At 57.8% G+C, this 11,663-nt stretch overlaps 1 protein-coding gene across 1 annotated transcript; it reads right to left on the reverse strand.

The window, feature by feature from the left end:
• Positions 1–10,607: 10,607 nt before the first annotated feature.
• Positions 10,608–11,347, reverse strand: LOC311175883 (ras-related protein Rap-2c-like). Its single transcript, XM_084241056.1, has one exon. It carries the CDS (start codon positions 11,329–11,331, stop codon positions 10,729–10,731), a length of 603 nt encoding a protein of 200 aa, XP_084097182.1. The 5' UTR covers positions 11,332–11,347; the 3' UTR covers positions 10,608–10,728.
• Between the last annotated feature and the right edge of the window lie 316 nt (positions 11,348–11,663).

An 11,663-nucleotide genomic window follows, 5' to 3' on the forward strand; every position in this document is an offset into this window, starting at 1 on the left:
GCAGAAGGGAAACTGGGACACCAGGGCTCCCAGGAGGCAGGTTGATTGCACTGGCGCTGGCTCAGCAGATTCGCCTCCCAAGGCTGAGCCCCGCGGGGAGGCAGGCGGGTACACCTTCAGTTTCTACAAGGTTACGGGTGGGTTTGCACGGGCAGCTGTACATGGTCAGATGTGACGTGGCTACATACCGAGAGGAGAGTCGTATAGTTGCACACCAAGGAGTGAGTCAAAGGTCAGCAGTCATGGAACCCCCAGGTCCATTCTGCCTCATGCAGTGCGTGGTCTAATGTGAGGCAGGATTCATAGCAGGGGCCGAGGTGCAGACCAGGGACTGACTAAGGTTGTTACCAAGGTGACTGTGCTTCGCTGAGACAGCTCCCTCTGGGGAAGGGGTGTCGACGCCTCGAAGGGCGTCCTGGACACATGGGGTGCTTCTTGGATGTGTCCTCAGAGCTCGCGCTCCCGCCGCTCCACTGGCTCAGCCGGAGCCTCATGCTACAAGGCACCGCGCCTTCAGCGTCCGTGTGCACCCCGAGCTGCCCCGTGGCACTTTCTGCGTCTTTCTAGGTAGTCACCTCTGAGGGAAAGCCCCTGGAGCGCCTGTGTCCCCGCAATAGTGACCGTCCAGCCAACCTGGGCGCAGTTCTGTCTGACAGTTTTGTCCTCTTTAGTTTTAGTCAGCATCTGCATCGGTTATTTCACCGCAAATAAAGGGCTCACACCTTTGTAGGAATTTTATATGAAAAGTGTGCTAACTTTTTCTCGTGCTTTCTGAAGAGCATTTTAACTTTCCCGGGAGTTCTGTTCTGGGAAACAAAATAGGCATTTCGAAAAACAAGTAGCCCCGAGTTTTGCAAATGTGCCTTAGAAGCCGTTTGCTGCCTCAGTATTTTCATTCTTGAATATCTGAAAGTCGCACAGGCAGGGAGCGGCCTGTGAAACAGGCGCCTGCAGCGTGGCTGCCCCGGAGGCTCCTTCCCATCCTTCCTGGAGGATTTGCCTCTTGTGACTTTGGGCAGGATTTCTTTTTAGCTCGTTTTTATTTATTTTTATTTATTTTTTTAAAAGATTTATTTTTATTTATTTATTTATTTATTTATACAAGCACTGGGCACAGTCAGAAGCGCGGGAGGGTGAGAGAATTCACCAGAGCCAGAGTGGGGAGCAGAGCAGGCAGAAGGACCGAAGTGCACTACTGAGGGGAGCAGCGGGCGGCAGGAGAGGTCTGTGCGCCATGTGGGACCCTCCTCCGGTGGCCGGGGAGCAGCCTGGGACCGAACCAGTGCTGCAGAGGCTGCGGGCAGCTTCGCAACCCAGCGCTCAACCGCTGCGCCACCGGGGAGACCCTTTATTTATTTTTTTAAAGATTTATTTATTTTATGCATACAAGAATTGGGGTACAGGTCAGAAGTGCAGGGGTGAGAGGATTCACCAGAGACAGAGCAGGGAGCAGAAGAGGCAGACGGACTGAAGTACACTGTACAGGGGAGCAGTGGGGAGACAGGAGAGGGCTGCTGCGCCCTGTGGGTATCTCCCTGGCCAGGGATCGAACTCGTGCTGCAGAGGCTGCGGACAGCTTCATAGGTTGCGTCTTAACCCCTTGCACCACCAGGGAGGCCCCTTAACTCGTTTTTAAAAAGTCGGCTTGTGGGGCTTGTGGGGCTCCATAACAAGGCCCCTCTCAGTCACCAACTTGCTAAGAACCAACCCCCAAAGGCCTGGCCAGGAATGGGTCTTTAACCGCTGTACCCTGGTAGGAAAAGTTTCAGATAAGGCGTAGACAGCCGTGGCTTTTACCTACTCCATGGAAAACAGAAACCCGAGCCAGAAGGAATTCTCAGCCCGGGCAGGAGGGCGGCATGTTGTAGAAATAAATTCTAGCCTTGTCCCCAGGCCGGGGAAGAAGAAGCGGTGCTTCAGGAACGGTGAGGTCCGGAGAAGCTGTATGACTCAGGCACGAGGTCCCAGACCTGGGGAGCCCCGTGAGGTCTGAGCACCGTTAAAGCCCAAGGGGTCCTTTTATGCACCACTGGGCCTAGATCTGCTGCAGGGACGGCATCGCTTTCCAGCAGGCACCAGCATCTGCGGCACAGTCCCCAGACAAGGGGGCCAGGCAAGGCGGGAAGACGCAGGCATTGGGGATGGCCTTGGAGAGGGACCAGCTTGGCCGGCTGCCCGGCCTTGTGGATAAGGGTGCTGAGGCCGCGGCCATGGGTCCTGAGAGGGAGGAGCTGTAAGGAAGCGCACTTGCCGGTGACGCCTGCGTTGGCGGGTTCCTTGCACCTGGGCTGGAAGTCCTGCTGGGGTCTTTATTGTATTCATTTGCTCAATAATATATTTTCTCATCAGCACCAGGTACCAGCGGTGCCTCCTGCTCACCACGGGCCTCCCCTTCAGGGCGTGGGTCACCTGGGGAGTGGGCGCTCTCCCTGCAAGCCGCCCCAGGAGCCCTGGTCAGCAGCGGGGGTCCAGCCGGCCACCTTGCTCCTGCCTCTGTTCCAACCTGCCCCTCCTTGGGGAACACGAACGCCACGTGGCCATCGTGGGGCTGTCCCCGGGGCCTGCCTGGCTGTGGCTGCCAGAGTTCTAGGTCCCGCCTCTGGGGCAGCAAACACATTTCTAAGTCAGCTGTTTCTCTGAGGGGGCGCGGGGATGGGGGCGGTGTCTGCCTGTCTCAGGAATGCGCCCCTCCCCCCCCCAGGGACCTGCAACCCCGCTGCTATTCTGCTGGGCGCAAGAGGGTCAGCACCTGGGCGGGTCCAGCTCAAGGGTCTCGGCCCCTGGAAGGCGTGGACCTTCCAGCTGAGCCTCAAGTCACCGCTGCCCCCTGAGCCCTGACCAGGGGCCCAGCCCCACCACCCAGCTCTGCCCAGAAACAGGCCTGTGCGTTCCTTGGTGCTGCCCTCCTTCCCTCCCCAAGATGCCCTTGGGCACCGGGGGTGGGGGGCTTGTAAGCCTCTGGGACTGAATATCTGTGCCCATTGCTTATGAGGCCCCCTTGGTTTGGGGCGCTGTCGCGCAAATATGCACAGGGCAGCTCGCCGTCCACCCGGGCAGATGGGCAGGGTCCAGGCCCTCGGTGGTTGAGCTCTCGGTGGTTGGGCCAGGCGCACAGGCACCCCAGGATGGGGGCATAGGGAGGCAACTGGCCTCCCAGGAAGCTGTGCACTCCCTCCCTGGGCTCTCTGGCACCCTCCTCTCCTGCTCTTGCCCCGAGGGCACCGTGCTTTAGCTCCCTCTCTGGCGCAGGGGCCGCACCCACACCCCGGGTCCCTGGGCCCAGGCGGCCGCCCACGCCCCTCGGCCCAGCAGCCACGCTACAGGCGTCCTCCTGCCCATCCCAGCCCCCCTGTCCTCCGCAACCCCAAGAGCCATTTCTGCCTCAGTCGTCTGGGCCGGCGCCTTCCCACCCAATGAGTGTTCCCGCCCGGGCACCAGAGAGCCTGGACCCGCTGCTGGCACGAACCCGCCCCAGAGCCGCCCACGCGGGTCTCTCTGGAAGTCACGCTCAGAGGCCAAGCCCTGCTGACCCCCATAAACATCTGGGGTCAGATGACCCTACAGCGTGTTTCCTGCACCCGACCTCCAGGGGTCCTGCCTGGGGTGGGGCGGGCATGACTGGCCTCATACCCAGGAGGCCCCCGCAGCACAGCTATCGCTCACGGGTCTGCACGCCGCGGCCCACCCTCAGGCCGATCACCATGGAGGGAGGTCACAGGCCTGCACATCACCGCTAGAACCTGGTCCTCAGAAGCGGCTCTTTCTGGGGGAGACAGAACGCGACCCCAGCATGGAAGCCGGCATGGCCCGTGGTCTGGGTCTGGGTTCCCCCCTCATGTAATGCTCGTCACAGATTCACGGTGTGCCTTGCAGGCATTGTGCACCCCAGAACATTCCCTTGATCAAGGGATTGATGTGACAGCCAGGGGAGCGAATGGCAGGCTCCCGTGCGACTCGATGGGCATCTCTGTTCACTCACCAGGAGACCCGCCTGGACCCACTGGGGAGGGCACTGCCACCACCACCACCCCCCCCACCCTGCTGGCGGTGACCTAATCTCCGTCAGTGACAGGTAGATGGCGCTGCTGTGCCCACGGCCAGGGTGCCAAGCTGAGAGAGGGACCCGCCTCCCCTATTACCCCAGGGACCAAGCTGGTGCCTCCGGACACCTATGGCGCTTTCAAGCAACAGCAAGGTGTTATGCGAACCAAGCTCTGCCAGAGGATGGAAGAAAACTGCTGAGGGTTGGGACGCTTTGGAAAGAGTGTCTGATGACTAGAGGGTGAGAGCCCCAGCCCCTGGGTGAGGGCCGGAGACCTGGACCACACCGTAGAAGAACATTATAAAAATCACCCTTGAATCAAGAGAGTGGATCTTAAATGTTCTCATCACAACAACGACAAACAGTGATCGTGTGGAGTGAAGGATATGTTAAATAATCTTATTTTCATATTCATTTGTTAACAGCTACTTGTATCAAACCATCTCTGGTAAGCCTTCCATTTCGGGAAGGGGAAATCAACCATGTCCTCAAGAGAACACTACACACGGAATCCAGCAGCCTGTTAAAAGGCTTGTAAGCCACGACCAAGTGGGACTGATTTCTGGAATGCAACAATGGCTTAACATACAAAACTGACTGTGTAATACATCACATTAATAAAGAAAAAACCTAATTGTTGATCACCTAATTGATGCAAAAATTTTTTTATAAAATTCCACACCCCTTCGTGAGGAAATAAAGAAAAAAACCACCCACCCAAAAAATGAGGAATAGAAGGAAACTACTTAAACATAATAAAACTCTACATGAAAACCCACAGCAAGCCCCATGCTCATGGGTGAGAGCACAATGTTTCCCTGGAAGATAGGCAACAAGGCTGGAGGCCGACTTCACCACCTGTATTCAGCATTGTACCGGTTGTCCTATCCGGGCCATTTGGCAGAAAAAGTAAATAAAGGGCATCCAAATAGGGAAGAAAGATGTAAATGATCCTGTCTGCAGATGGCATGACCCTACATGGCAACCCCCTGCAGATCTCACATGCTCATGCACACACACTCAGTATTAGGGTTAATAAATCCAGCAGAGGGCCTCCCCGGTGGCGCAGTGGTTGAGCGTTGGGTTGCGAAGCTGCCCGCAGCCTCTGCGGTGCCGGTTCGATCCCCGGCTGCTCCCCGGCCACCGGAGGAGGGTCCCACATGGCGCGCAGACCTCTCCTGCCGCCCGCTGCTCCCCTCAGCAGTGTACTTCGGTCCTTCTGCCTGCTCTGCTCCCCGCTCTGGCTCTGGTGAATTCTCTCACCCTCCCGCGCTTCTGACTGTACCCAGTGCATGTATAAACAAAATGAACAAATAAAAAAAAAAAAAATCCAGCAGAGTTGCAAGATATAAAAGCAACACACACGAATCAGTTGCATTTCTACACACTAATGATGAACAATCCAAAAAGGAAATTAAGAAAAATAATGCATTTACAATTACATCTGAAAAATAAAACACTAGGAATAAACTTAGCCAAGGAGGTGAAAGACTTGTACAATACAGATCACAAAACAGTGCTGAAAAAAATTAAAGACACAAATAAAGGGATCGGTGTTCATGGATTGGAAAGTTTATTATTTAAATGTCAAGAATCGGGCCTCCCCGGTGGCGCAGCGGTTGAGCGCTGGGTTGCGAAGCTGCCCGCGGCCTCTGCCGCGCCAGTTCCATCCCCGGCTGCTCCCCGGCCACCGGAGGAGGGTCCCCCATGGCGCGCAGACCTCTCCTGCCGCCCGCTGCTCCCCTCAGCAGTGTGCTTCGGTCCTTCTGCCTGCTCTGCCCCCTGCTCTGGCTCTGGTGAATTCTCTTGCCCTCCCATGCTTCTAACTGTACCCAGTGCTTGTATAAATGAATAAATCATTAAAAAAAAATTAAAAAAAAAAGTCAAGAATCCCCAAAGCCAAGACCTTCCTGGTGGCTCAGGGGTTAGGCTCAGTGCTATCACTGCCATGTCCTGAGCTCAATCTCTGGCCAGGGAGCAACCCACATAGTGCACCAGACCTCTCCTTTCTCACCCGGTGGTCCCCTCAGCAATATGTATCAGTGAATCTGCCTCTTCTACCCCCCACTCTGTCGCTGGTGAATCCCCCTGCACCTCTGGCCTACACCCTAGTTCTTGTATGCACAAATAAATAAAAATAAATCTTAAAAAAAAAAAGTGGGGCCTCCCTGGTGGCGCAAGGGGTTAAGTACCGCACCATGAAGCAATCCGCAGCCTCTGCAGCACCAGTTCGATCCCTGGCCGGCCAGGGAGCAACCCACATGGCACCCAGCCCTGACTCGCCCGCTGCTACCGTCAGCAGTGTACATCAGTCAGTCTGCCTGTTCTGCTCCCCGCTCTGTCTCTGGTGAATCCTCTCACCCCCTTCATCTCTGGCCTGTACCCCAGCTCTTATATGCATAAATAAATAAATCTTTTAAAAAAAGAAATCCCCAAAGCGGGCCTCCACGGTGGCGCAGCGGTTGAGCGCTGAGTTGAGAAGCTGCCCGCAGCCTCTGCAGCGCTGGTTTGATTCCCGGCTGCTCCCAAGCCACGGGAGGAGGGTCCCACATGGCGCGGAAACCTCTCCTGCCGCCCACTGCTCCCCTCAGCAGTGTACTTTGGTCCTTCTGCCTGCTCTGCTCCCTGCTCTGGCTCTGGTGAGTTCTCTCGCCCTCCCGCTCTTCTGACTGTACCCAGTGCTTGCGTAAGTAGATAAATAAATCTTAAAAAAAAAAAAAAAAAGAAATCCCCAAAGCATCTACAGATTCATTGAAATCTCTATAAATCCTAATGGCATTTTTTTTGCAGAAATAGAAAAACCCACCCGAAAATTCATAAGGCATTTCAAGGGATCGTGAATAGCCAGAGCAATTTTGAAAATGAACAACAAATGTTTAGTGCTCACTTCTGATTTCAAAACAGATGATGAAGCAACAGCAATCAAAATAGTGTGGCACCGGCATGAAGAGAGACCAGCAGGGTGAATAGGGACCCCAGAAACTAGCCCTCACACATGGGATCACATGGTTTTTGGCGAGGTGCTAAGACCATTCAGAGGGAGAAAGGATGATTGTCCATCAATGATTCTGCAAACAATGGACACCCACACAGACCCTGACCTTACATCATACACCAAAAATTAACTCAAAATGGACCAAAAACCAAAACGAAAGACTTCAACATTTTTCATCTTTGAGTTGACCTGTCCTCTGGAGGAGAGTCACTGGCCCTTTCTGTACCTGAGCAGAGGGAATCACACAAGGACATAAGTAGCAGAAGGGGGGGTCATAGGGACCCCAATGAGATTGCCCACCACAAAGTGACCCTTTAAGAGCCAAGAGGGAAAGGACAGGTCCCACCGTTTTTAAAGGTGGCATTTCTTCTTTTTTTTTTTTTTTTAACAATTTTTTTTTTTTTATAGAGGCATGCTTTTAATTAATTTATTTATTTGTTTGTTTGTTTTGTTTATACAAACACTGGGTACAGTCAGAAGCGCGGGAGGGTGAGAGAATTCACCAGAGCCAGAGCGGGGAGCAGAGCAGGCAGAAGGACCGAAGAACACTGCTGAGGGGAGCAGCGGGCGGCAGGAGAGGTCTGCGCGCCATGCGGGACCCTCCTCCGGTGGCCGGGGAGCAGCCGGGGATAGAACCGACGCCGCAGAGGCCGCGGGCAGCTTCGCAACCGAGCGCTCAACCGCTGCGCCACCAGGGAGGCCCAAGGTGGCATTTCTTGGAAGAGGAAATCAACATCATTTTAAACCTCCAAAAGATTTCTCAACGTGGGCCTCCATGGTGGCGCAGTGCATTGAGCACAGCGCTGTGAGGCTGTCCACACCCTCTGCAGCACAGTTTCAATTCCCGGCCGGCCAGGGAGATACCCACCTGGCACAGACCTCTCCTGTCCTGCCCGCTGCTCCCCTCAGCAGTGTACTTTGCTCCATCTTCCTGTTCTGCTCCCCGCTCTGTCTCTGGTGAATCCTCTTATCCCCCACACCTCTGGCCTGTACCCCAGCTCTTGAATAAATAAATAAAATCTTTAAAATAAAACACACACACACACAAGATTTCTCAATGCCACCAGCAATCTGAGTGACACAAATTGAAGGCATAACACATTGATCACAAGGAAACAACCTCTCAGCCCTGGATATGGGGTCCGGGACCAGGGCCTAGGGAGCAGGGGGCCAGGGGCTGAGGGGCCAAGGCTCACATTTCCTGCTGCCCATGTGGACGTTATCAGCACTGCAAACACACCCACGTGTCCAGGCATGCTGAGCCTGCCCACAGCCTTCTGCCAGTGTCCAGTGCCAAGGGCTTGGGTGCTGACACCATTCGCTAGCTCACACAGGGGAGGCCAATCTCTTGAACCCCAGCTGGGCACAGCACTCGGGCATGTTGGCCCTCGGCCACATGGTTACATTTGCTGTTTGCAAATGCACTTCTGTAGGCCTCACTGGACTCCGGAGGGGCCTCAGGCCACTTGTGTGCAACAGAGAGACGTGAGAACCGCAGGAAGAGAAGGGAACTAGTGAGTCCTCAGGCGTACGTGACACGCGCGTGAGTGTACACCCCAGACCGTCACTTGGGACCAGCGCTCGAGACCCCGGGACTGGACCACATGGCCTGATCACTCAGCAGCTGACCAGCCAGGACCCGGCCCCACAAGCGGAAGCTTGGACCTGAGCGGGCATGCCCAAGTGGCCCAAGGAGTCTCTAGGAGGGGGCAACTCTGGACAGACAGCTGAGGATGGAAAGTGCTTCCCAGCCCCTTCCTGCTCCCCACTGTTGGAAATGTCCCAGGGAGAAATGAGGGCCCCTGAACTCCTGAATGGGCATGAGCAGCAGACACTGCCAGGAGGGACACCTCCCCCCACCATGTGCCCCTGTCCCAGGGAGAGGGAGAGGCGGCAGGGAGGCCTTGTCTGCCCTTGTCTGCGATGGGCTGGCCGCCAGGCACCTGTTGCTTCTTATCTATTTTCTTTTTTTTTTAAAAAGATTTATTTATTTATTTATACAAGCACTGGGTACAGTCAGAAGCGCGGGAGGGTGAGAGAATTCACCAGAGCCAGAGCAGGGAGCAGAGCAGGCAGAAGGACCGAAGTACACTGCTGAGGGGAGCAGCGGGCGGCAGGAGAGGTCTGCACGCCATGCGGGACCCTCGCCCAGCGGCCGGGGATCGAACTGGCACTGCAGAGGCTGTGGGCAGCTTCACAACCCAGCGCTCAACCGCTGCGCCACCAGGGGAGGCCCCTCTTATCTATTTTCTATCTTATGTTAAAATAAGAGCCATCCTGGGCCTCCCCGGTGGCTCAGCAGTTGAGTGCTGGGTTGTGAAGCTGCCCGCAGCCTCTGCGGTGCCATTTCGATCCCCGGCCGCTGGGCGAGGGTCCCACATGGGCGAGGGTCCCGCATGGGCGAGGGTCCCGCATGGCGCGCAGACCTCTCCTGCCGCCCGCTGCTCCCCTCAGCAGTGTCCTTCGGTCCTTCTGCCTGCTCTGCTCCCCGCTCTGGCTCTGGTGAATCCCCTCACGCTCCCGCGCTTCTGACTGTACCCAGTGCTTGTGTAAGTAAATAAATAAATCTTTAACCAAAAAAAAAATTTTTTTTAAATAAATAAGAGCCATCCTTCTGGTCAGACATCACCTACAATAAAACTCCCGTGTCACCGCCCCTTGTGGATGACTTTTTGTTCCCCTAAGGGACGAGTCTGCACACAGGCAGAGTTCTGAGCTCTAGAAGCTTTCAGGATGTTAAGGAGACGGAGCTGGGTTTCTAAACCTGAAGAACTAGTGATAGTGGACAAGGTTAAGAGGTTAACCTGTGCCCACACATCAGCAAGTCACAGAAAACACCATTTTTTAAAAGAAAACTAGTAGTTTTAAGCCCACCCAAGATAAATCCCGTATCATTTCGTGAAAACTGAACAGAGTCCACGGTGCTTTGCTCCTCCCCAGCACGGGGTCAGCATCGCCCGCGGTGGGCAGGAGGGGAACTCTCCCGTGGGCTGGGCTCTGCTTTAAACAAACACGCAGCGGCGGGCCCTCTCCTTCCAGGTACCCCCGCGTCCTGGAAAAGAACTGAAAACCAAGAGAAAGTCCATGGAAACCTCGGGAACTGGAGCTTTGCACGCGAGGAAGGCAAACAGGAAAACTACCCACTTCTAAAGCAGTTTTATTGTCACTCAATTCAGATACAGAAAGCGACTAGACGCGGAAGGCAGAGCCGGGCTGGAGCTGGGGGACCCCCGCCGCGCCGCAGCACCCCCCACGTGGCGGCCTGCCAGCGCGCGCTCAGACACAGGCCGGGGAGGGGGGGCGGGGGGCGGGGAGCGGGGGGCGGGGGGCGGGCTTGTTGCCGCCCCAGCTGCCAGGGCGGCCCGCGCAGGGGCCCCGCGGCGGGGGCTTCAGCCCATCAGTTCCCCAGTCGGGCTCACACGTCGGATGCCACTTGGAAGGCTTGGTAATAAAACACCCCGCCATGAATTCCACTCCAAGCAAAGCACAGTCCTCGCGCCACACCAGAAAGCAGCGGGCTTTGAACTTCTTCTTACGTCGTCAGATGCAAAAAAGCTGCAAGGTTCCCCCAAATTGCTGAGATCTGCAGAGAGTCAGGGGCCGCTTCGCGTTGCCGCGCACCAGGGCCGCGGCCGGCGGGCGCCGGGGGGGGCGGGGGGGGCCGACGCGCCCGCCCCCCCGCCCCCCCGCGTCAGCCGATGAACCTCTCCGACGGCCAGGTGTCCGGGGGGGCCGGGGGGGCGGCCGGCACCTCCACCACGCGCGGGGCCAGCGCCTCCATCTCGCGCACCACCTGCGTGAACACCTGGTCCACCATCAGTTTGCTCTTGGCCGTGACCTCCAGGAACGGGCACCGCCACTCGCGGGCCAGCGCGCGGCCCCGCGCCGTCAGCACCTGGCGCTCGGCGTCCAGGTCGGCCTTGCTGCCCACCAGCACCAGCGGCACCGCCTTGGGCCCGCGCAGCCGGCCCATGCGCTCCCGCAGCGGCCGCACCGCCTCGAAGGAGGCCTCGCTGCACACGCTGTAGAGCACCACGAAGCCGTCGCTGTTCTTGATGTACAGGTCCTTGAGCGTGACCAGGTGCTCGGCGCCCACCGTGTCCACGATCTCCAGCAGCGCGGGCGCCGCGTTCACCTCGATCACCTTGCTGAAGAGCTCCTCCACCGACGGCTCGCAGCGCTCGGGGAAGCTGCCGCAGGCGAACTGCGTGGCCAGCGCGGTCTTGCCCACGGCCACGCTCCCGAGCAGCACCACGCGGTAGCCCCGGGCGGGCCGCGGCACCAGGCCGGCCATGGCCGCGCGGGCGGAGGTCGGAGCAATGGCGGCGGCGGGCGGGGGCCCGAGGGCGGGGCGGGGCGGACGTGAGGGGCGGCGGCGAGGGGCGGGCGCGCGGGGGCCCCGGAGGGCGGCGGGGGCGGGGGGCGCCGGTCCCCGAGGGCGCCGCGACCCGCTCCCCCCGGCCCGCCTGCGCCCCGGGCTCCGCTCACCCGCGGCCGAGCCCCGCCGCGCGCCCCGCGCGCCCCCAGCCCCGCGCCCCCGCGCCCCCCAGCCCCGCGCCCCAGGCCCGGCCCGGCCCCGCCCCGGCCCGGCCGGCCCCGCCCCGGCCCCTCGCCGGCCCCGCTCCC

Source organism: Talpa europaea (genome assembly GCF_964194135.1).
Source record: "Talpa europaea genome assembly, chromosome: 8".
NCBI classification, from domain to species: Eukaryota; Metazoa; Chordata; class Mammalia; order Eulipotyphla; family Talpidae; genus Talpa; species Talpa europaea.